General features: G+C 43.5%; 1 protein-coding gene across 4 annotated transcripts in view; it reads right to left on the bottom strand.

Moving 5' to 3' along the window:
- cacna2d2a (calcium channel, voltage-dependent, alpha 2/delta subunit 2a) overlaps positions 1-24,574 on the bottom strand; it is a 232,309-nt gene that overhangs the window by 156,270 nt on the left and 51,465 nt on the right. For all 4 annotated transcript variants that reach the window (XM_035383011.1, XM_035383010.1, XM_035383012.1 and 1 more), the window contains exon 3: positions 13,913-14,029. In XM_035383011.1, coding sequence (XP_035238902.1) covers positions 13,913-14,029 — 117 coding nt within the window. The remainder of the gene's footprint in view (positions 1-13,912; positions 14,030-24,574) is intronic.

Genomic DNA, 24,574 nt, shown 5'->3' with positions numbered 1-24,574 from the left:
AATTACAAATGGCCTCCACACTATTTCCCCCCTGCACCACAGCTCGGCATCAGTCACTGAATCAGTCACTACATAAAATTACTGTGAAGTCCTCTGCAGGTTTAAATCCCCCTTGGAACAAACTCCACATGAAATAGCGAAAGATAGAGAGATAGCGGTGATAGTAAGGGAAAGAATAGCCGGTTCGAAAACACAGACATTGATAAATGGAGTCCTCTCTGCCTGGAATCTGCTTTCCAACCTGTCGTACTGTTCCTTTCCTTCTGTCAGCCTCATTTTTAACTGAAAAACAACAGTAGATGTGATAGAAAGGGTTACTAAAGGAGGGTTAAAAGGGTGGCTGTGTACCAGGGCAAGAGTGATGCTGGGGGGGCAGAGTACAGTCCCTGCCCCCCTCACAGCCCTGGCCGGCTTGGCTCCTGAAGCTCACGGCTCCCCGGGTCCCAGCAGAGCACTTATCTCCAGCAGACAACGAGTGGGCTGCACTGCGCTGGGATTCCTCCCGCTTCTCTCCCAGAGCCACCCAGAGCCACCAACACCCCCCCCCCACCCTTTGGTATCTTGCCTAGTGATAATGTTCATAATTTTATGCTTCAAACGCATGTTCATTCATACTACCGTACCTGAACATCCTCTATAACTAAAGTATTGTCCAAAAAGTAAAAAAGCAAAACTACATGCTATGACATCTGTAACTACAGATAGACCAAATTTAACAAGATCCAAGTGCTAAAATACAGGTAATGCTGTATATACTAGCTTTCAGCTAGTATAAACTGCACATTTTAAGGTGACATCAGTCAGTTTTATATTTGTTTCAGTGTACAGATCTTAAATGAAACAAGAGCTACACTAATTTTCTTCAGGCTTCATGGTTGAGTGTGTGAGGCAGTCTAACACATGGGAGATGTTATCTCAGCTGGTAACCTCCACAGGCACAGTGTATGCACAGAACTAGGAAATCCATGGAAATATAAAAATGGCATGACTTGCTTGAGCCCTGCAGCTAGGTGCCATTGCTTCAGCTCAAACAGGGAGAGCCAGTCACAACCTCAGCAGCACACTGAACTGGGATCAGTCATCTGTCCATTAAATCCAAAAGCCAGAGGTCTCCTCATCTGGCATCCTTACTGCTGATGAGATTCACATTTCTCTGAAGCGGATTCATCATTTTGGCTGAGCGTGACAGTGACAGTGTTTGCTTTCAAACATTAATGGAAAACACTAAGTGAGAGAACCCTCCCTGTGCCACATTTGCATTATTTATTGCTTCACAATTGTTTCCCCGCATGCACCTTCCATCTTACAAGTACCTTATTAAAAACAAACAACAGCAGTGCCCCTCCTTTATTCCAGGTGCTCTCGCTGCAGAATGTGAGCCTTTCTGTGGTAAAACAGGGATGCTGTAAATGGTCTAATGGTGTGTTCACACCAAACGCGAAGCAAATCTTCGCCTCACGTTACTCGCGCGAGTTTGACCGCAGGGTCATTTGTGATCATTCGCGCTCCGCGAATATTCACGTCATGTAAATGGCAACGACGTTTCTTCCCGCCATTTTATTCCGTTATCAACCATGACCGAAGTAACCACCATTGCTGCCTTGTACCTATTGTGGAAGTCCCAGATACGTCGGAAACCCAAACGCCGTCGTGTCTGGGTTCATAAGCATGTATGGTGGTGTCATACAGCTCCGGGTGACCGCAGACAGCAACGATAATTGTTTCCTCCATTTTGTGATTCAACTTCAGGATGTCAGTGGCGTCAGGAGAATAACGCTGATAGGCTTTCGCGACACATCATCAAGCGAAATATTCGCTCAAGTTCAAAATTTTCAACTTGCGCGGACGCGTGTTCACGTCTATTCGCGTCGCCCGGCGCGAATTCGCGTCTATTCGCGTCTTTGCATTGACTTTGTATGTAATCACCCTGCGCGAAAAATTCAATTCGCATTTGGTGTGAACACACCATTAGGATTGAGATCACTGACCTGGGCTCCACTGAGCCGACCTGCAGTTGGTGAGGGCCACAGAAATGTGTAGCCTAGATCAACACCCAGTCTATGGCCCAGGGGCCGATATTAGAGTACCAAGCCCTTTTTTAGGCTCATAAAATTGATTAAAAAGTGATGTAAATGGGGAAAATTTATTTCAATACATAAGAAAACGCTATACAACTCATTGTGTTTTTTTTAAATATGTGATAGCGCACTAAGTGGCTGACAGCACTGTTGTGTTCACAAACATAATTGACTGTACAAAGTCATTCTGTAATCACATGCAGTCTTCAGTAATGAGGAATTTGAGAAAACAGTTTTAATTTTAAAGTGCATAGCGTCCTATTGTCATGTGGAAATGTTCATATTTTGGGCTGCAAGTTATTGCTGAGATTCTGGTTTGGCCACCTAAGTTCAAAACTTTTAGAATGCCAGTTGTGGATTCTACACTTCAGCAGAACATCATTTTAAAGATTGGCCTGAATATGGACCTTTGCTACATCATTCAGAAAAAAGTCACACAGGAATGTGCTCTGGGCAGCTTTGCATCACCTCAATCGTTCAGAGACGCGATGTAGATTCTGTCAGAGACTGACAGGACAACATACCGAACTACCTGAGATGAAGACCCCTTAACCTGCTGTACAACATGTGACAGCAGAAATGCCAGGCCACCTTCACAGTCATTGCTCCGGAAGACATGTTTGCAAATGCAAATTGCAAATCCACCCCCCCCCCCCCCCCCGCCCAAAAGAAGGAGGCAAGACACGTACAGCCACCCTTGCCCCGCCCACCTGCCACCCCCAGCAGTCACGTACGCAAACAGCCCCGAAATGCTGTTTCATCAGTGTCGCCGGGAACATGATTTGGATGGCAGACGAGAAGAAGAAATGATTACACCAGTTAAGTTTTATTCATGTTGTCAAGCGCAGTTCTGCAGCCGAAGCACAATGCCCAGCCAAGCCCCCCGTCTTGTGTCAGACATCACAATTATTATGACTGAGGAGTCGGAAAAGATCTTCATCAACAACAACCCCCCACCCCATCTCCCCCGCACCTACGTGCCTGCTCCTACCCCTCCCTAACCTCATGTCCTCTTTGTGTTTGGAGAACAGACGTTGAATTTTCTCATACAGAAATGGTTAGGTCCACTCTTAAGCAGTGGCTCGCTGCCCCAACCAAACAGCTACCTAAAGCGTCGTATTTTTTTAAGGACTGTCAACCCATATCCTCCTGAACTCAATCATGTTCCTTCCAACTTGCAAAATAAAATAAAAAACACAGCTTATCTTACTGCTACATTCATTATCTCCACATGCCAAATGAACACTCAACCCATAACTTTTTGAAGGATGCTGATGCTTTGCAATTAGGTTAAAAATGAAAATGAAATGGGGCTGAATTTGCATGACCTGGCACAGAGTGTACAGGGACGAGGCACTTAAGGGAAGGATTGCCAGGTTATGGAAAGTACATCACACGTGGGGGCCCACATAATACTCTCTGTTCATGCGCTTACATTACCTCCCTGCTTCAGCCTTCAGCAAGCTCAGAAACCCATGCGGAGGGGCTGTCTGCCATGCGGATGTTAAAAGTACATGGTGTTCAGTTCAATCAAGCTCGCACATATTAGGGGCAGTGATCACCTCTGCAGGTGGGTTGTGAAGATTCCCTGCCATCAAGCCCCAAATTACCCATCTTTCTCTCTCTATGTCTTTCTCTCTACCCTTCCCTAAGCCTCATCCTACTTCCCCCTTTTTTACTCTCTCTTTCATCCGATCAGCTCTTCCATCTCCACAGCATTTCCATAGCCTGGGGACTTCACAATGAAACCACACTCCAGTTCCCAGCAGATTGGTCATTGCCTTGTTGGAGCCTCCTACTGTGCAGCAGCAGAAAAAAGGACAGTTTGTTTAAGACTGAATTCATTAATGTTTGCCATGTCTGCTGTTGGCACTCATTAAAATCCAGAGCTAACAGAGTGCGAGAAAGTGCCGCATGTTCGGGATTACACAACAAGTCATACTGAGCAAATTTGATAATTTATTCCGAAACCCACAAGAGCAGGCCAAAACCCAAGAAAGAGTGCACTTGTGTGAAAGAAAACAAAATAAATGAAAATATCTAATGGCACTTTCTTTTAATTCTAATTCATTTTTGTGGTCTCTTACACAACAATATGTCTCATAGAATAGGATGTGAAAAATGTTCTGAAGGGGACAGAGGTGATGCCAGGATAGAGCTGGATTACAGAGTTACAAACTGTTTTTTATATACTAGATTTGTTGTTATTTGTAAATCACCGATACACTACAATGTAATTCAACATGCAACTTAAGTTTAGGGTCATCAAAGTTCAGAGCCAGGGAGGATTGTCTTTGTGCAATTAAAGGCCCATATTTAATTATTTTTTTCTTTTTTGCAAGATAAACTGCCAGTGAAACGATGACAGACTTTAATTAAGCAGCTGTGAGAATACCCAGTCAATGACAGGATGTTTGAGACCAGTCCCAGGCGAGCAAACACAGTATCCACAGAAAATACTACAAGTATCTTACTGCAAGCATCTCAGCAATCTACAATCTCCCAAATCGGCAGTGGGGTTCGTGCATAAACATGGCTGCGGTTTGCCATTCCTAGGGTGGGAATTGGACTCGCTGAACCTCACGTTGGATTCCAAATGTATTATTATTATTGAAAAAAAAATAATTAAATAAAAATTTCGATTTTAATTTCTTCAGAGGACATGGTTATGAAACTGAAGGTCAAAAAATAAGATAAATAAAAAAAAATAGTATGAGAGACTGAAACAACTCAAGTTGGGTTTTTGTTCCGTTTCTGTTACCGAACAAGCAAGTTGAGAAAGTCTGCCCGGTCCTGAAATCAATAAGCTGCCACATTAGTAGAATCCAGCTTGCCTAAGCAGTGAGAAATATGTTGTTTCAATACACTCACAAGTGAATGGTAATCCCAAGTTTCAAAGAATCGGAGAGGTTTTGAAGTTTCAGAGTCAGAGGGTTGTCTGACTATACCCAACAACCATTGCTACTCAGGAAAGCTGGTGTAGCTCCAACAAGTGATGTCACAATGCCCCCTCTTGTTTGGGACACACAAGCCAGAGGGCGCATTTTATAAAGTCAGGACAGCAGCTTCAGATAAATGCAGCAATGGCAGTCCACTCAGGCTCCATGGTACAGAAAGAATGACATTTTAATGGAATCTGCAGCTAATTATCTGTTAACTTTCTGAAGGCGGAAGTCTTGAACCCTGTCAATCCCCCTCGAAGCCGGGTAATGTGAAGAGGCACGGCAAATCAAATAGAGCCCACTATGAAGACTGCCCTGGGGTCTCCTTCTGCCAGCCCATTCACAAACCAAGGCAGCCAGGAACACCATGAAGATGGGCCCCCTACTGGCAAATAGACAGTATCTGTGTACACATCCTAAAAGTGTAGCATCACAATCCTGGTTCATGGAAAGCCATGAACCAGGATTGCAAAAAAAAAAAAAAAAGTTTTTTCTTTCCATTCAAAAAATTAACTGCTTTATTTGACTTTTCAACTTTCCCAAACTTTTCTTCCCCATTTGAGAATGGCAGAAGTTTACACAGCCCAGAGGCCCTGCTAGACTGTCGTCCATCCAACATAAGGGTTAACAAGAGCCACTGTGTGCTGGTTAAACTTAGATAAGCACTTTGAGTTGGGTGACGACTTCAGCTATAGTGCTCCCTTGGGCTACTGCTACCAGAAGCAGTTAGTAAGAAAATATATTTCAACATAAACCTTACCACCCAGCATCATAGGAGGAGAACTGCAGATAAATTAAATGCTAATTCTCTGATCACGATCAATAATTTGTTTCTGTCCAAAGGCTTTCCTTGGCTTCAGTGAATGTACAACCGACCTGGCAACAGCTGGTTGTCATGACTTGCCTAAACCATTTGTTCTTGAGTCACATAAAATGTCAGCCATTGTCTTTTCATTTAGAAATACAACTGCAATGATTAAAGATAACTGGCTGATTCTAATTACAAATCATTAAAACACAACCCTTAAAAAATGTTATTTTCTTTTCAATTTCAAAAGAAATTCAGCATCACGGACTGTGTTAATGTCCTCTAAATTTAGATTTTAAATAGCTTGGACTGAAACCCTTTTTATAAACAAAATGACATCCCTGTGAGTGACAAATTCAGGGGGCATGCCTGAAGCCTCTGAAATCTTGCTGACGCTAATGTTCAGCAGTACAAATACGATGTCAGTCAGTGCAAGCAAACGAGCAACCTGTTCCTGTAGAGCCACTGGCACCCCCATAAAAAAATGACTCCTTTCCTCCCTACAACTCCAAGTGTGGCTGGATTTTTTTATCCTCAGAGATATAACACTGGTAATGGAGCAATAACAACCAGATGGACTAACAGTTGTTCCCGAGGGGGGGGGGGGGGCAGGACATAAAACCCAGAACACAACTCTCTCAACATCCCTGTCGTCATCCAGTCCCACACGAAAATTGCACGAAAACCTTTCCATAAATGACCAGTCATGAGAATGCTGCCCATCTGGGAACAAACTGGAGGAAAGCACATTGTGCATAATCACGTTCCCAGGAGATAGAGTTGAGGTCCGTTTGTCCTCTGTACCTAATTAAATGTCAGCCACTGTCTTTCCATTGAGATGGCACCAAATCTCACAGTCACACTACGCATCCAATCATATATACTCAGTAAAACATAGAAAATCCCAGACATTAAACACTGGACTTCAGAAGGGAAACATAAAGATATCAGAATTTCTAAAAATGATCTTGCCAAGCAAATCCAAATAGATTCCAACTGCGTACAAACACCATATAACAGAAAACTATTGTCCACATGTCAGGCCTCTTCTTATTTTCATTCAGGATTCCAGATGGTAGCTTCAAGATTTGACCCTTCTGGCTTTCATTTGACAAATTGTCCCACAACACGAATATCAACAGATATCCTGGTGACTGACAGACTATTGCAGTCTTTTGCAGTGGTTCAAACCAGTGCGTCCTGGCAGCTTTCTGTTTATGCGACACAACATTGCTGGATTGCTGGTTCGATCCCCGCCCTGGGCGTGACGAAGTGTCCCTGAGCAAGACACCTAACCCTTAACTGCTCTGGTGAATGAGAGGCATCAATTGTAAAGCGCTTTGGATAAAAGCGCTATATAAATGCAGTCCATTTACCATTTACCAACATGCTTCACAGTCAGGCCCAGTCTTCAGCAGCATCAAGCACACAACATTGTGAAAAGGTGCCACTAGCACTATTAAGCTCTCTGTGGACACACACATGCAAACACAAACGTACACACACACAAACACAAAGGAAAATCACATGCATCGCACAAAGAGGCACAGGGGGGTTAGCTGAATAGACTCATTTTAATCTACAAGCCCAGAGGTAAAATGCTGCTCATGTTCACAACTAACTACACCATTCCATGTCTTGCCTGCCTGGTAGACATCAGTGCAGGTCACAGACAGAAGCTAGGCATCAATACTGATCACAGACTGTGGTGTACTACAGATCACAGATGCGGAATAGAAATTGCAGATTACTGACAAGGGAAAGACATTGACGCAGATTGCAAACTGGGTATTGGAATTGGTCACATATCCAAGCAGGACATGGAGAAGATTTCAAATGCTAGGTTGACACTGGTGTACTGTAGATCACAGACACCAGGTAGCCCTCTGTGTTGATTTGAGACAGACATCTGTGTGGATCACAGAGTGCACTGTGCAGAAGACTGTATGCCTTCTCCATGTGGAAAGTGGCCTGAGAAGGTCAGTAAATCTCTCCATCGGTCTGCATTAAACCTGCACCTACAATTTTCACAATTTCTTGGCACAAAGTCAGTTGTTACTCCACAGGTATGAAAGTTCTCTGTCGCTGAGCTCTTTTGAGGCCAGATGATACCAAAGAAGTCCAGAAGGTTTAAACCAGCATGGAAGAACTCCTGAAAATGCACTATAACCGTGAGCTTAACAAACATAATATATACACAGACATGTATTGTTATTATTATTACATTGTATTTGTCAGATGCTCTGTATTTGATGGCAGTCCTTTATGTACTCAGATCTTAGTGAACTTCCATTTTAATCTGTGAGGATACATTAACTCTGCAGGCAGCGAGAGCCAGTGAAACCCCACTTCTGGTCAAGATACAGAGATAGTAGTGAAAACTTTAAAGAAGTAAATAACCTCAATAAGTATTTTTTTTTTTTTTTTTTTTACACTACTGCTTCACTCCCAAAAACCCGAACATCCAATATATAGTGCAGGAAAACATTGTTTACAGTCATGCTAACACAATTTGATCTTTAACAATATTTCAAATTGAGTTTCGGAGTTTTGATGGTATCTTTTGGAGTGAATCTGACTGATAAACGTGTGTTCCCTGGGATTATTATTTTTTCTCCATTCAAAGAAAATCTTTGGCTGCTCTTTAAGAGACACATTGATGTTGGATTGCAGATGACTTATTGAATTTTTGGTATCTTTATGCTTTGACTCTGGGTCTTTATCTGGCAGCTCTGAAACGAAGCGACAGGGAAGAAAGCACACCATCAGACTCGGTATTCTGCATTGTCAAAGTTGCGCGCATGCACAGACACACAGTCCCACAAGAACGCAGACACGTACACATACATGCTTCATTGCCCAGATATATATGTCACACATGTATACACACAAACATACGCACATATATACACATTCTTCTGCTCCTAACAGTTGTGTGACTCTGTGGCAGACTATTGTGAGAACAGACATTCTCCCCTAAGGGCTCAGAGCCACTTACATTGGGTAAGAGAGGTCACAGGAAGGTATGATATACATACTCGGATTACCCAGGAAAAAGCTTATGTATCTGAGTATTTATCTGAGTAGTTCCTGAAGTCTTCTTTAAAACACAGTTGTATTTTTGCTCTGGCTGTGCATAGTCCCAGTATTCGCTGCCTTTGCTATCACTGCCTCTGTAATGGCAGAAATACAGTCATGGATTATTAACAATGGGGTGTTCAAAATTAATCTTCAATGAATCAACATGAAAAACTGCAGCAGTAAAGCTATACATAAACTCAGTAACTCCCCCATATTTTTATATTAGACAACGGCAGAGCGTAGAGTAGCTTCTGTCCCACATACCCGATTCTGGGGCAGTAAAACATCACCACGCACGCTGGAGATACGATACATCTACATTTTACTGGCTTGATTATTACAGACTTTAGTATTCTAGATATTACATTACAAGTCCTTCATTATCATGCTTATGAATTCATACATACAGTCAATCTGTTTAAAATAAAACAAACAAAACCGAAACTCTAAACTATCCATCTTCTCAGCATTCATAAACACTGCACTCAGAAGCAATTGAAGACTTTGACCCTGACGGGGAGATGCTGAGTTGAGGAACTAAAAGAAAGGCTGGGTTTAAACCAAGGACTGGCTTATTTACAAAATGACAAAACGACTGTTGGTAAAATAACTCAAGTAACCAAAAGCAGAGTTAAGTACCAAAATATTATCAAAAATGTGTTGTTTTAACCTCTTTTTAATAATTGTACTTCAGCTTAGCTATTGAACACACTAACAAAAACAGTAAATTTATTCCTGCTCTTGAAAATAAAGGTGAAGTGTGGCAATCCATTCAGTATTTAAATATCCATTCTCAGACTAAAGAAAATTGCTATCGTGTTACAATGCAGACCTCAGCATACATCTTGTGCGATTCAAAAATGTAAATTCCAAACTGGGAGGCCTTACACAGGTTTACACATGACCCATATACACTACATGGCCAAAAGCATGTGGACACCTGACATCCAACATTAATATGGAGTTGGTACACCCTTTGTTGCTATAAAAAATCCCTACTCTTTTGCCAAGGCTTTATACTAGCCAGAAGTATATATATTGCACATTCAGCCAAAAGAGCATTAGTGAGATCAGGTACTGATAGGGCAATTAGGCCTGGCTTGTAGTTGGCTTTCAAATTGATCCCAAAGGTGTTGGATGGGGTTGAGGTTTGGGTTCGGTGCAGGTCAGTCAAGTTCTTCCACACCGTTCTCGAAAAGACAATTGCTATATGGACCATGCTGTGTGTCCAGGGGCATTGCCATGCTGAAACAGGAAAGGGTCTACCCCAAACCGTTGGGGAAGCACATAACTGTCTAGGTGTGATTGTATGATGTAGCATTAAGTTTAGCCTCCACCAGAACTAAGGGGCCTAGCCCAAACCATGAAAAACACCCCCAGACCAAGGGGTGTCCAGATCCTTTTAGTGTCATATAGTGTACGTACTGTAGATATAGGATATTTTTATCCATAAAAAAAAAAAAGATTTAGGTTGCAGAATCTTCAGATATGGGTTCAGATATGAAGTCCTCAGAGTAAAATCATTGTAAAGATTTAAAAACTATTCATACTACTCCCTTTGGAGCATAAATTCTGATAATGAAACTTCTAGTAAATCCAGAGGAGATCTAAACCTGAAAATCTTTATGGATCAAAGCATAAAGTCCCTTCCCAATCGAAATGCTTTTTACATACAGTACAGTGCTGTAAATACACACTGTCACAACCATATCTCCTGTTGCCATCCTGTCCTACTTCTGCCTAAGCTTATTCTCCTTTCAGTCTGTCCCTTTTGGTCTCCTGTGCTGTGTTGAGCTGACGGGGAATTAGACTCTGTTCTGCTGAAACTCATGGCTACTTGTCTCTTTCAAACACCCGTAAACACAAAACCTGTGCATTTGCCACAACACTAGCCGAGCCACCATCCTTCTGTGTGTGCGTATGAGTGTGCATGCGTGTGAGCTAGTTTTTGCGCCCTCAAACCTTTACTTCTTCAGAAAAAAAATCAGGCATGACTACATTAAATAATGCACGCTCTGCGAGACACAAATAAATGTATCAAATCTACAGCATGTAGCTCTGGGAGCTTTTCAGAGTTCATATACATTCCCCTTTTCCCATTATTTATATGGAAAATTTCTGAATCGTGCAGTGGTAGAGCAAGAACAGATCCACGGCTCCTGACAGCTCCTGGTTATGACAGGTTGGCACTTCTCCATCCCGCTGTCCTCCCTCATTTTAAATGTATGAATTTCATTATTTCATTTCCTTTGCTAATTTTCAGAAGTGAAACCAGGTGCCTCAGGGGGACATCCCTGCATTTTAACATTTTTGTTATTTTTTTCATTTTGGCTCATTTTGATTATTCTTGGCAAATACATAATTGTGGTGTAAATGGGATGTGAGGAAACTGGGTTTTTTGATAATAGGGGGTGGAGGCACAGGGGAGCAATGGGGGGTTAGTTGTCATCGAGTGTTTGTTATCCTCAGAGCTCCCCCAGTGAAGGCCCAGTCCTTTTTCAACCCAAACATGGCGCATCCGCAGAAATACAGCCAGCAGTCTACGCCTGCAGGGGATGCCCAGAATAGCTGGCCCTGTCACTTTAAGGGTATCTGCTCGCATGCAGACATGGCTAGGCTGTGGGAAGGGAATAGAGGGACATCCAGGGAGGGGCGCAGCCTCTGAATCCCCAAAATTTCCTCTCAGTGCTCCAGTGCCAAAAGACTTCTCCCAGCTTTCAAGCCCCACATATCTCCATTTCTCTCTCTCTCTCTCTCTCTCTCTCTCTCTCTCTCTCTCTCTCAGGCCCTTTGGTGTGCTGTTCAGGAGCTGCTGGCCCTTCAGGTACAGCTCTCTGGTCCTCAGAAAGGGTACCAGCACGTTTGAAAGAGGAGATTGATTAGTGTCGCATTCTCATCGGGGGCACTCCATCCTCGGCGCTAATGAGTGACTGGAGCGGGTGAGACGCAGCGGGCGGGAGCTGCATGCCCGCCCGCACCCGAAAAAGCGCAACACAATCCTATCTCCCTCAGTCCAGCATGTCGCCCCAAACAGCCCCCTCCCCAAGGGATTCTGGGTATATGCCCTGTCTTAAGGTACAGCTATGTGCAGGGCGGGCATCAGGCTCTGGTAATGGGGGACAATGCGGTAAGCAGTGACTGATGCCCCTGACTGCTGACCTCTTTAGAAAAAAGGGGGAGAGAAAACACACAACACCCGTTGCCGGTCACATTATCCAAACACATTCTAATTACATCTTGCCACAACAATAAAGACTGTCATCAATCAAGGCAAACACAAATAGGACTGGCATCAGAGGACGGCTCCCCACGTTAGGCCAGTGAAATAGAGCATGGAGAGAGGCAGAGGGGGTACTGTGGTCCAAAGTGAGGCCCAGTGACTGCTCAGTGTTCACAAGGTTCAGCGGTTGAATGTGTTCAGCAGTTCAGTGTGCACACTGTGTAAAATGGCTTGGTGTTGATTTTATTTTGTTTGTTTTTTTACATTCATTAGCTTTTGCATACATAACATTGCCTTCAAAATCTCAGCAGCTGACACATGAGTTCAGTATCTCAGGGCTTTCAGTAGGTGCTAATTCGTTCATGAGCTTGGCATACTATGTTGCTTTTGATGCGTATGTTCAGAATTAAGTGATTAATGAAGCTTGAAACCTACACCACCATTGTACCTTTCTATAATTCTATAAGTGTGTTCAGTAGCTCAATGTGTCTTTTAGTTTACACGACTTGATCATTCTGGTTCTGGAAAATTAACTAGAACAATGAACAAAAACATCAGTGCACTTAAACTGGGAATATACATCTGCAAATAATTCACAGCTAATCACTGAAAGACAAGGAGTTTTTCAAGGATATAAATAAGCTCCAACTAAATACACTTACTTTAGCTTCCTCAGTTTCCCATTACTGTTGCCTTTTGTGGTAGTGTTGTCTTTACAAACTCCTTTGCCCATGGCTGCTCCTGGAGACTTACTATCCTGTAGGTTTTCATTTCAACCCTAATTTGGTACACCTGATTCTACTAATTAGCAGCTCAACAAGATCTCTAGCTCAGGGCGTGTCAAAATGAATCCCAAGGGGGCCGCAGTGTCGGCTGGTTTTTGTGATTTCCTTTCAATCAACTGCCAATTAACACCTTGAGAACAAGGTGTGTGGATTACTTAGCCAATCAATGACTTCAATGAAATACTTATGCCAAGAACACCTCAAAAACCAGCAGAAACTGTGGACTTCCAGGACTGGAGTTTGACACCTGCACTCTGAGGTGTGCTTTGTTAGGGTTGGAGTGAAAATCTACAGGACAGTAGATCTCCAGGAACCTGCTTTAGACAAACTCAGATAGGGTAAGTAGAAAAGTACCCTTTCTGTAGGAACATGAGACATCATTTACATAAATAGAATAATGAATAAAACTATTAATCAAAGATATTATTCTGAACATCAAAAGTGTGATTTCGCTGGTTCAAAAAGACTTTTAACATGGATGTCCTGGGAAGTTAATATACAGCAATTTTAAGCTAGGCAAACTTATTAACTGCTTTGTTAAACAAGTTAATAAACCACATAGGGTTTTGATAATATGTTTTTAGAAATCCAATCTTTTCAGATTAGATCAGACAGCGAATCGATCACGCTGCTTAACATAATGATAAGCCTTGGATTTGTATTTATCAGGTGTGGAACACCCAGCTGGTGGGGTGTAATTAAAGATGGAAGAGGTCCAGGAATGAGGAGGGGGTGTCTGAAAGTACATTTTTATACTTTAATTTTTTCTCTTTTAGAGAAAAAAGCTAGGCTTTTTTGGACTTCTCTACATTCTCCACAGCAACAACATGAAACTCGAGTCCCAGGTACTTTCCTTCCCATTAAAACTCGGGAATCTTCCACCATGTAGTACATTTCAGTACCTCCCAGAAATTCCCCCCCCCCCACTTCCCCCTCCAGTGCACTCCCTTCGCTTCCCATCCCAGACCAATGGAAGAGAACAATACTTGTCTCCTTACCTCAAGAGCCTTCCGCTTACTCATCAGCAAACCCTGAATATCTCCCGCCACCTTCGCCACAAGCTCCATGGGGGAGTTCTTCACGACCTCGAACTGGCCCTTTTTCTCATTATAAATCTGCACAAGAGAAGAAAGGAAGACAGGGTAAGTGAAAACTTGCATAACAGACTCAATTCGATCACTGGGATCCACAGCAAGACCTTTCCTCAAGCTTGTTTCCCCAGTCTTCGCTTCTTGACACCTGATGTTACCACTACCCAAGGTACACTTTTACACCACCGCAGGAGTTCACAAACGCTCAAACCCCTCCTGGGGAGATTCAAAGAGTGCCTCCCCCGCGTCCACCACTGTTTGTGAAGGGCTGCCTGAGAGGTGTGTGATAAAGGCCTCTCAAACACGCGGGCTTGTGGGAGCCATCGTCCTGCTCCGAGCCGCGCTCTGTTTCCACAACAGACCCCGATGAGAGAGATACACAAAGCACCGCTGACATGAGACGGGAAACAAGAGGCATGGGGCAGACAGCGGTGGCTGTGCTCATTCTGTCAGGGAGGCAGCTGCAGCTGTTGTTCGCTTGCCACGTGTGGTGCGTTGGTTGTATTTCATTCACTGCTGGCCTGTAATAACTGGTGTTGCTAACAACAAAATAAATAAATAAATAAATAGCGTAATTAAATTCTTGACTATTTGTAACATTAGCTAGCAAGCACCTCTGCAGATGTTGTAAGTCTTTTGTAATATTAATTAGTAGCACGCATTTGTTTATCTTGAATATCTGTTCTAAGCTAAAGCCTCAAATCGAATTTATTGATGAAAAGTTTAAAAACTAAAAAAAAACTGAAAGATATCAATACATGCTAAACAGCACTGCATGTCATGGTCTGACAAAATGTGTTACAAACTGTGGAGTGTGCTGTATATCTTTAAAAATGTAGAAGAAGATGAGTTTAGTTTAGTTAGAGTTAGAAATGTATGGATTACAATATTTAGCATTTTAGCCTTCAGCTGCACAAAATAAATACTACACTCCACTTACTATTTCAATTTAGCAATCATTGGAGACAGTGGTTGAACTTCATCCATTTTACACCTATAGTACAAATACATTTGCCAGCTACGGAGAAAATCATAGATGGATGCACCTGGTTTCATCTGGTTTCATCTGGTTTCACAATGACCCCTTTGGCCCTCTGGACCTGCAGAAAAACAACTTGCGCTGCTTTCGCAATACTCATTTGAGCCAAGGCTCATTCCCCTTCAAGTATTGTTCCATGAATCCCAAAATATCTACCTTTGAAATTCCCCCTCAACTCTGGAGCATAGACACTATCTCTCCTCCCTGCTCTGGCTGTGGATATTGAGAGATGGGGATTGCACGCTTCAGAGCACCAGTTCATTCAGAAAGCAGAAGATTGCAGCTCAGAACCGGGATCCCCTTATCTCTCTCTTTATCCCGCTCCTCTTTAGAGATTATTTCAGAGGGTTCCAGCAGATGATGGCCTGGAAACTCCATTGTAAATGAGGTTGCACGTCACTTTCTGGAAGTTTATAGCTGCCATTGCCTTTCTGTTTTCGCCTTCATCGGTGCACCGAACCGTGTGACAATGCATAATCCATGAGTACCACTGCCTTCTCCTCAGCAGATATCTCCAACCCAGAATGACTGGTGAGAAGCTTGCAGGGATAAGTGGGAAGGAAAATAAAGACGGCATCATGATTATTGCTTACAAATGGTATACCGTAAAGCTCCATAGGAAGAGATTTGTGCCATGAGTACGGGGAGAAAAGCATCAAAATAAATTCAGGTACTGTTAAACTATCGGGGAATTCCACTACATGCTTTTGGTGACACTATAATGAGGATCATCAGCACCTTTTTTCCATCCAACTCCACCTTCTTCAACTTCAGAAATGAAATTTTCACAACCTGCCCTTGCTTGGGTAGTGCAAATATTTTAAAATGCAGCCCATGGATAAGGATGAAAATCCATCACTGTTCCAGGTTCTTTATCCAGCAAGGAAATAGCACTGTTTCAGCAGCTGAACAGCTGAACATTACAAATGATCCACTGAATGTAGGTAAAAAAAGAGAATGGCAAAATTGCCTTATGCAAAAGTTTCCATTAGAAATAATCTTATATTCACCTCAAACTGCAAGGTTCAATTAAAAACTGAAAAGCGCCAACTTCTCTTTTTGCATTCCAAATGTGCTGATGAGGTCACAGTTACGAATATTCACACAGTGCATTTTGGGAAAGCGCCACTTCACTTCATTTAGCTTGCAACAAAGTGGTATCGTATGGTTAATTCACTGTTTGTAATGGCAACACCAATGTAGAAGATGTGACAGGAACATGATACACTGTACCACAGTATGCCACTCTCAAAAACATTTCTATATGGAAGGGTTCTCTGTTCCATTACTATTTTTGAAAGGAAGATTAAAAAAAACTTTCTCTATTTTCCTTTTGCATACTATTCTTCCTGTTTACTGTTGTCAATTAAGAAAATTATGCTTGTCTGCATGACACCATGAGACAGACCTGGCCCAGAGGGTAAAGGTCACTGAAAGGAATGGCCAATGGCCTGTCCTCCAGAGGGGACAGAAGACTCATTGGCCCTGGTATTTAGGAGACACTCATAAACCTTATTTTCCTTCCTTATAAAATTAGCAATAAATATTTTTTTAAAGTAAATCTTAATTTAGACCTTGATGCACTGATGGACAACACATAATGTAGATGTTTTCTATGTACAATAAGCCTGCTAAATGCTTAGAACTTCCAGGAAAACACTTTCATGGGTTGACTTGTTTCAGAAAACAACATTAAAAGGGTCACTAATTATTTAGAACAACTGTTTATTGCAGAGCAACTGTCAGGCAGATACTAACCTGATTTATACCGACGTATCTAGCATCGTCCCAAATAATTATGACTGTTTGTAGACAGTCCACCTCTGTGACTAGATGTTCTTTAAACAATTTTGAAAAAGCAGTGGCAAAAAGAAAAAAAAAAATCCATTAGCTGATTTGTTCTGCATCCCCTTTACGGCATACTTCAATTACCAACCCCGTAAGTCATTAGCCAGCGGTTTAGAAGAGGCGCAGACTGTGGAGCCCCAGATGAAAGCAGTAATCAGGTGTTACATACTCTCTCAACCAATTAAAGGAGATTTTCCTCAAAGTAGTGACAACCATTAACTGTGTCTTATTAAATCATAAAACATGACCTGCGTTTTCCTTTGCTCCATCATCCGTCTGCGCCCGTGCCTTTTTAAATAATGCATTTTTTCAAGTCTGTGTTTGTTTTTAAATCAATATTCATCCACTTAATGCGTGGCACCATCTCCAGAATGGCCTCCCAGAAACAGATTCATGAATATAAAATGGACGACATCATCACTGTACCATTTCACAAAACGTATGCATAAACAACTTACTGCTATGTAAATGCATATTGCTTCATAAATGCTGTAGCATGCTTGTGTAATCACTTCAGATCTACCCTGTTAAGGAATACCATTAGACTAAGCTATGTATTAGGGGGTTCAGTCTATTGGTACATTTATTTCATATCCAATTTCCATAAGCACTATTGACAGAAAAAAATGGATATCTCAGGGCATCTGAAGAACAGAAGGGGTCTTTCCCCTCCATGAGATAATCTATGAAGGGAGGGGAGGTGAGCAGCTCTGGTGAGTGGGCAGTGGGGACAGTGCGCCAGGGAAAGTGGCTGGTGTGAGGCTGTGATCTCCCAACACTGGAAGATGGGTAAATATGTACTCACTGGCACTCTCCTATGCAAGGCACGCCACAAAGGCATCCTAGTGTTGCCATGAGTCAGGGTGGTCAAAGGGAAGGAAAGGGTGCTGATTGTTAGTGCTGCAGAGCTCAAAGCTAGGTTTTAAGCTGCAGTGCCTCAATACCCACTGCCCCCCTCCCCCCCCAACCACCACCACAGTAAATAAATAAATATAATCTGCAAGTATGGGCTCTTGCCTATACTCTGCATGCAGCCTTGCCAGTTATGATGATTTAGCCCACTGAGTTCCAGTACGTGTCAGTGCAAACACATAAACACACACATGCCCGCACACACACATTTTCACACTGCAGAACGGACAGATGGAGGAAGAGGACACAGAATATGAGGAGAGCAGCTTGTAACATAAAGTGACAGCAAATACAAATGTCCACTGAGCAGGGCTGCTTCCAAAACTGATAAGTATGGTCAAAAATCTGCTGTCATTTTTGAGAGCTAAAATACAAGAAAATGCCATAGAATCACTGGCAATACAAAATGTTTTACCCTCAACATTTCATTTTAGTGGCTTCTAAGGGCACCGAACAGACCTGAACAGCAGATTCCAGAGCAATCTCCAGCTGTCTACATTCGCAGATAGACAGACTAGGAAGCAGATAAAACCATGCAAGTATCAGCAATCTGCACTTTAGAGGAGAAATGAATCCTTTCAAAGTCCCAGCATGTATCTAGGTTGCAAAATTAGTCTAGGGCATATCATCGGGACAAAAAAATGGTCTAAGTGCTTCTAAAATAGTGTGCTGGAACATACAGAGAGAGGGACATCAATCACCTGCAATCATGTGGAGCACTTTAAATTCCTTTCAGCCACAGGAAATCGCATCTTCATCAGTGGAACAAGACAACAGAATCAGGCCTTGAGGCTTTGGGCTTGGGGGGAGGGGGGTGGGTGTGGGTTGGTAGGCTGATAGTATGCTGCATCTCTGAAGCATCAGTGGCCACCCTTTCTCCCCTCAACCCCGCCCAAAAGAACAACATCAGTGTCAGTGCACTGTACATTATAGTGTTGGTGGTGTGTTCATCATTAGCACTACTAGTACTATTGATGTATTGTGTCCTATTAAATGTCACTTAAAGGAGACTGGATACACACACACACACACACACACACAGACACACACATAAACAAATATGTAGGTTTAATATGCGTAGTTGCCTGGTGGACACCTGTAGACAGCAGATCACCTGGCCTATGACTGTACTAATCGCCATTATACTTCATGTGGATCATGAGAAATACATGAAGAATTATGTCCATACAACAGAGAACTGGTTTAAAGCAAATAAACAAGCATGTACAGACTACAGCGCTAAGAAAATGTATTTCAAGACAACAAAAATTTCACTCTCTAAATGTGCACTGCCTTTCTTTTTGAAGTGTGTGTGTGTGTGTGTGTGTGTGAGTGTATACAGTATGTGTGTGCGAAAGCCTCAATATGTATTTAAAGATTGGCCTCTCACGTGCCACCCCACTCAAGGAACAGAGAACTGTGATGTGTTCATTTTTTCTTGGCTACGTATTTTTCATGGCTGTACAGTATGTCTAAGTATTCAGTTCACATTTTTCACCTCAATGGCAATTTGTAAAAACGGAACCATACAGTCATCAGAATCACTGTTTCAACACACATGCTTTTACAGCACATCTCGTTTAACTTTTTGCCAAATGCAACCTCTAGTCTGGCAGTTTTTTTTCATGGGACTCAACCACAAAAAGCAGGCTTCCCATCACCATTAGCTTTTCTGTGCACTGAATCCCCATCCCTAAAGGTCGCAGACAGACCAAATGAGGGAGCTGAAGCCTTTGACTGTGTGCTCTTTTCAGACTGTGAGCTGTAATCTGTGAAGGAGAAAGAGCTCATGTGCTGCGTGCCCTGCTAATCGGCCTCGCTCCCACCCGTGCGTCTGCCTGAACGGGCTCTCCGGACCCTGGCCTCATCCCAGCTCCACTGTCTGGGGCTTTTCACTCCAATTAAATCAGCTCCTTTTATGCAGCAGATCTCCTGTTTTTGGCCACTGTTCGCCCTTCAGGAGTTTTGCGCATGGAAACTGGTTTGGCCATTGCCGCATTCTCCTCTCTGCTAAAGTAAAAAAAAAAATGTCACTGTCAAACTCAGCTGAGCTCGTGTTTCAGGAGGTTCCATCAGTTCCTGCAGATTTACAGACTGCTACAAAGTGCACGCCTGAATAGTCACAGACTTGGCTATTTGGACATTTGTACTATATTTTGATTCATCTTTATTGAGGTCCAAGTGACCAGTTTTACCAAATGCAGCAACAAGCAAAATCCATAAACAACACTTCGCCAGCTGATCTGATTCCATATTCACAAAGTATGCCAAATATTCCTTTGATTCGGTGTAAAATGCAAGGCTCAGCGTTTATGGAAAAGTAAAATTGCATGTTAAATGGGATACAGTTTCTGCACCGGTGAACATTGATCTGGTTAAAGCAGGGATATCGCAAATGCATCCTGTAACTCAAGTTACCCCCACACCCCACTAAAACCATTTGTCAAGAAAAAATGCATCTTTAGTTTATATGAATACGGTATGTAAAACAGCCCTAGATAGCTTGCTGCACTATACACTTCAGCAAATAATGTGAATTCAATTTTCTCGATGAAAGAAATGAAGACAGTTAAATTATTATACCATGCAGTTGTGCAGTCATTTGCCTGTTGTGGTGATGCTCTGGCTACCAAAACCCCTAACCACATTTTCCCTGCAGTCCATAAACCAATGCATATGCCATTATATGTGAAAGTATTAAAAGTCCAAAGGAAGGAAAAAGTGAAAAACTGTATACAAAATGTATCTTTTTTTCCTTTCTATATAAAAGAACATTGCAGCTTTAGACTCACTGAAGAACCGAAGTGTATTTTTTCCAGTTTCTCGAAGAGCGCAAGCCGGATTCTGCGTGAGCAGAGAGTCAGTGTTTTCTGTTGGTGTGGCTGCAAAACAAGACTGACTTATCGCTCCGTGAGCACGGGCTCAATAAAAACAGTCTGGCGTGCGCACAGGCAGGGGTGACAGAGACAGATGCCACATCATTAAGGAATATTAGTGAGCTCTGTATGGGAAGGACTGGAACCACGTGCCCTGAAAGAATTCAATAAAAGAATGTAGCGAGAACATCGGCTCGTGCCTGGAGAGGACAGTGTTGCTGCCCACAATCTTCTGTGTGGGCCCCACTGTTTGCCTGGGCTCTTCCAACTTCTTAATTAAAAGTGGCTATAAAACGACTTGTCTTTTTAATTAAATTTCAACATAAGGGACAGAGGATTGCCAGTTTTCAAATAATCGATGAATCCAGGGCATGTTATCATTATACTATGGCCTACACAGGAAAAAATATGACCTGTTTGTGCGTACAAATTTTATACAGTCATGGCTATGCGCACTGTTTGCAGGGATGTTTTTCTCCAAGCTCTTTATTCAGCTGACAGACTCAAAGCAAAGCAGCCCCAACCACCGTCTGTACCCAGCCCAACCATTTTCTCCAGACTGCTTTCTCTACTTTCAGTTCCAGTTTGGCATTTGACGCTTTCGAAAAAAAACGCAGCATCAATTACAGCAGGTCAGGGAAAATGCACGCTCCTCATGAGGGACGGGAGCCATCGGGCCTGCCGAACGGCAGCGTTTTCTTTTCGTTTCACTCCAAACTCAATTAAAAATCCAGGCGAGGCGACAGACAAGGACTCTGCCCTCAATAAGTATCCGGCGCGACCCTTGCAGCCGGTGCGTACCCATCCCTTCCGGCCACACTCTCTCAGAGCAGAAGTGTCCCTCAGGAGGGACAGGAACGGCACCAAACGAGGCCCTCGTTTGCCGCATTTTTTCATTTTCGCCAGAGGTTTATTTTGATGCGCTTTAGAGTGTCCGCGGTGAAGTGGCTGCGCTGAAATTGAGGTGTGCTTCACGGGGACCCGACCGCGCCGGGGTCGGGGCGACGCTGCACGTGGCAGCCCCCATCGCGAATTTCGCGCTCTCATCTGAAGCCGCCACCGCCCGCCCCGACGGTCCTTAAATCCGGGCTGTAATCTCACAGATTGCAGGGGCATATGCAGCAGCCACTGAAGCAGCAGGCTTTAGAGCAGCAGCCTGGCAGGGGCAGCGCGGGCGGTGCTACCCAAAGTAAGGGGAGGGGCTGTCAGAGGCTCTTGCAGGCCTCCAGATTTTTTTCTTTTTGCGTGTGTTGGTTCCCGTCCCCAGATGCCACCAGGGCAGCTGTTCAAAGACTGGCATTAAATCTCCTCCCCGTGTTCAACACGCCGCGTGGCCCATTTGCCACAGTTTTGTTTCGGCGCTGCACCCTCCCACAAGGGCCCACGTTACTCAGCGCAGGAAACGGCAGTCGGTTAAATATTTACACATCTGTCATCTTCAGTTCTGCGTCCGGGAAAGGCTTATGGGTTATGTAAAGCCTCGCGTCGGGAGGGAGTCTTTCCGATGCCTTTTTACGGAGGAAAGAGTGCGTGTGCTCATTCGTCTGATTTCCTTTCTCTCTTTTTCTCTGTCACTCCCCCTTTTTCACACATTGTCGAACATCTGTATGTGTCTAAAGGCTATTCTGCCATATTTTGGTAGTACAGAAGGTTCAAAGGGAGAAAGCTGCTAAGTCCAATAGTTTCTCAGCACAGGACCTGGGCCAGGAAACAGTGTGCATGACGCCTGACGGTCTTATATTCTCCGCTGCTCTTACTCAGAATGACAAACTGCAGACATAAGAAAGGAAGGGGATGGGCTGTAAAATGGCCTCACACCATTTCACCGCTCCGCTTTAGCATTTTCCTGCGTCTGGCCCCCAGGCACAAGCTTTCCTCCTGCTCTGTGTTACGTCTGTCACTCAGCCATTGCCCATCTGCCGCCATGGTCTGAAGACGCAAGTCAGATTATACCTGGACTAACTAACCATCTAACTATCACCACTCCCAATTTGGAATCATTTTTATGACTTTAATCCCTCTACTTCGTGCCTATAGCAATTTCATTTTACATGTACCTCCATCCAGCACTTTTATTGTACTTTGTATTATTATCTTGATGTTTTAGCTTGTCACGCCTCCCAGTTTGACTTAGCATAGGTTAGGTCAGAGAGTAATGTTTACTGTGTGAACTGGACTTAATGCGCTCCTGGCAATGAATAACTGCTACAAAATGAGTATTGTACCTTGCACTTATTGTACGTTGCTTTTGATAAAAGCATCTGCCAAATAAATGCAATGCAATGTCTGCAGAGGAGCAAGATGATGGGCATGATAGATTCATTTTCTCTGTGCCAGCGACAGTTGTTTTGTTGCAGGAATACAAGTAGGCCAGAGAGTGGAGGCTTCCTAAGCCTATGTAGCATATCCCCGGCTTTGGAGGGGAGGTGGGGAGAGGGGGTTGAGGTGGCTAAAATCAGACACACAGGCTTCTCCTTTGTCTGCAGGCCCCAGCTCCGCACCCCACGCTCGGCTCGAGTTTTCTGCTCGGCGCTCGGCTACAGGTGTCTGGCCATGATGAATGAGGCTCTGAGATGAGGTGAGAGATGAACAGAAGCCTCGGAGCCAAAGACTGGGGCCCTGTCTCTGTCCCTGTGACACATTGTGCACAGGTGACACCATCAATTTAAAGCTCATTAGAGGCAAAAGGTGAGCAGTTCCTCCTCCAGACCAGACTTCTCTTTATTCCGCTGTACCAGACACAGCCTCAGACACAGCATGCCACCGCAGCCATGCGCCTACTACAGTTTCAGCCTGCTGCCGGGTGGGGCTCAATTTCCAGCTGCACCTGAGTTGACCTGAGGGTGGATGTGTCATTAGCCAGACATTCTTAGTTTACATCCGTAGTTTACATTTTACATTGGCTTGGAAAGGGTACACACACACACACACGCGCGCGCGCGCGCACACACGCACACAGACGCATTCACATAGGCACGTGCACACACAGTCTGCACAAACAAAATTGTCCAGACGAGGAGGCAGCACTAAAGCGAGCTCCCTCACTGTTTTGTGGCAATAAAAAATTACACTCTGTCAGCAGTGCCATGAGAAGTGATATAATCAAGTAATAAAACAACAGAGTAATAAAACCATTAATGTGGATCAACAAATGTTTACCAGAACAGGATTTCTGCTCGGGCCAGCAATGGCTTTCTCTTCATTCATTCTTAAGAAATGTATTTTTCTCATTTTCTGCTTTAGACAGAGATAAATGATGCACCCTGTATTAAATTGCTGATGGCACAGAATATTTTTTTTTTGTAAATCCCAGTAGTTTCCTCAAAAAAGACTGTAATGAAAAGTCATCTCTCTTTTTCTTTTCCTTCTCCATCTCTTTCTCCTTCTCTGTCCCTTTCTCTCTCTCTCTCTCTCTCTCTCTCTCCCCACTGTATTAGCTGCCCGCTGTAGCGAAGGAGAGTTAATCACAGTGAGATTAATCAGCGCTGACAGACTCTTCCTGTTTCCTGACACTGGGCATTGCGCAGGCAGGACTGGGTGCACAGCAGCTCTCACCCCCTTGCGTCCCAAAACAAACCTTTACACAGTCACTACACCCCCCCCATCCACCCTCACAGGGGGAGAGCCCACAACGCATGCAGGAAATTAATGGATTAATCCCGTAGTCGGAGTCATTCCACACGTCCGTAGATAGCAGCGGCGCTAGACAGTTTGCTGTGTACGGACCCGGAGCTGTTTAACACTCGACTGTCGTCCATCTCACGGGGGGCCTCACAGGAGTCTTAAAAGGAAAATAAAGATAAAATAAACTCTGAGAAAGAAAAGGCGGGAAAGAAGGGGGAAGCGCTGCAATGCCTCAAAAACCGATTCACATAAATCCTGTGATATGTTCCA

This window comes from Anguilla anguilla, chromosome 11, assembly GCF_013347855.1.
Source record: "Anguilla anguilla isolate fAngAng1 chromosome 11, fAngAng1.pri, whole genome shotgun sequence".
Taxonomy (NCBI): domain Eukaryota; kingdom Metazoa; phylum Chordata; class Actinopteri; order Anguilliformes; family Anguillidae; genus Anguilla; species Anguilla anguilla.
This window is presented reverse-complemented; position numbering and strand designations above follow the sequence as displayed.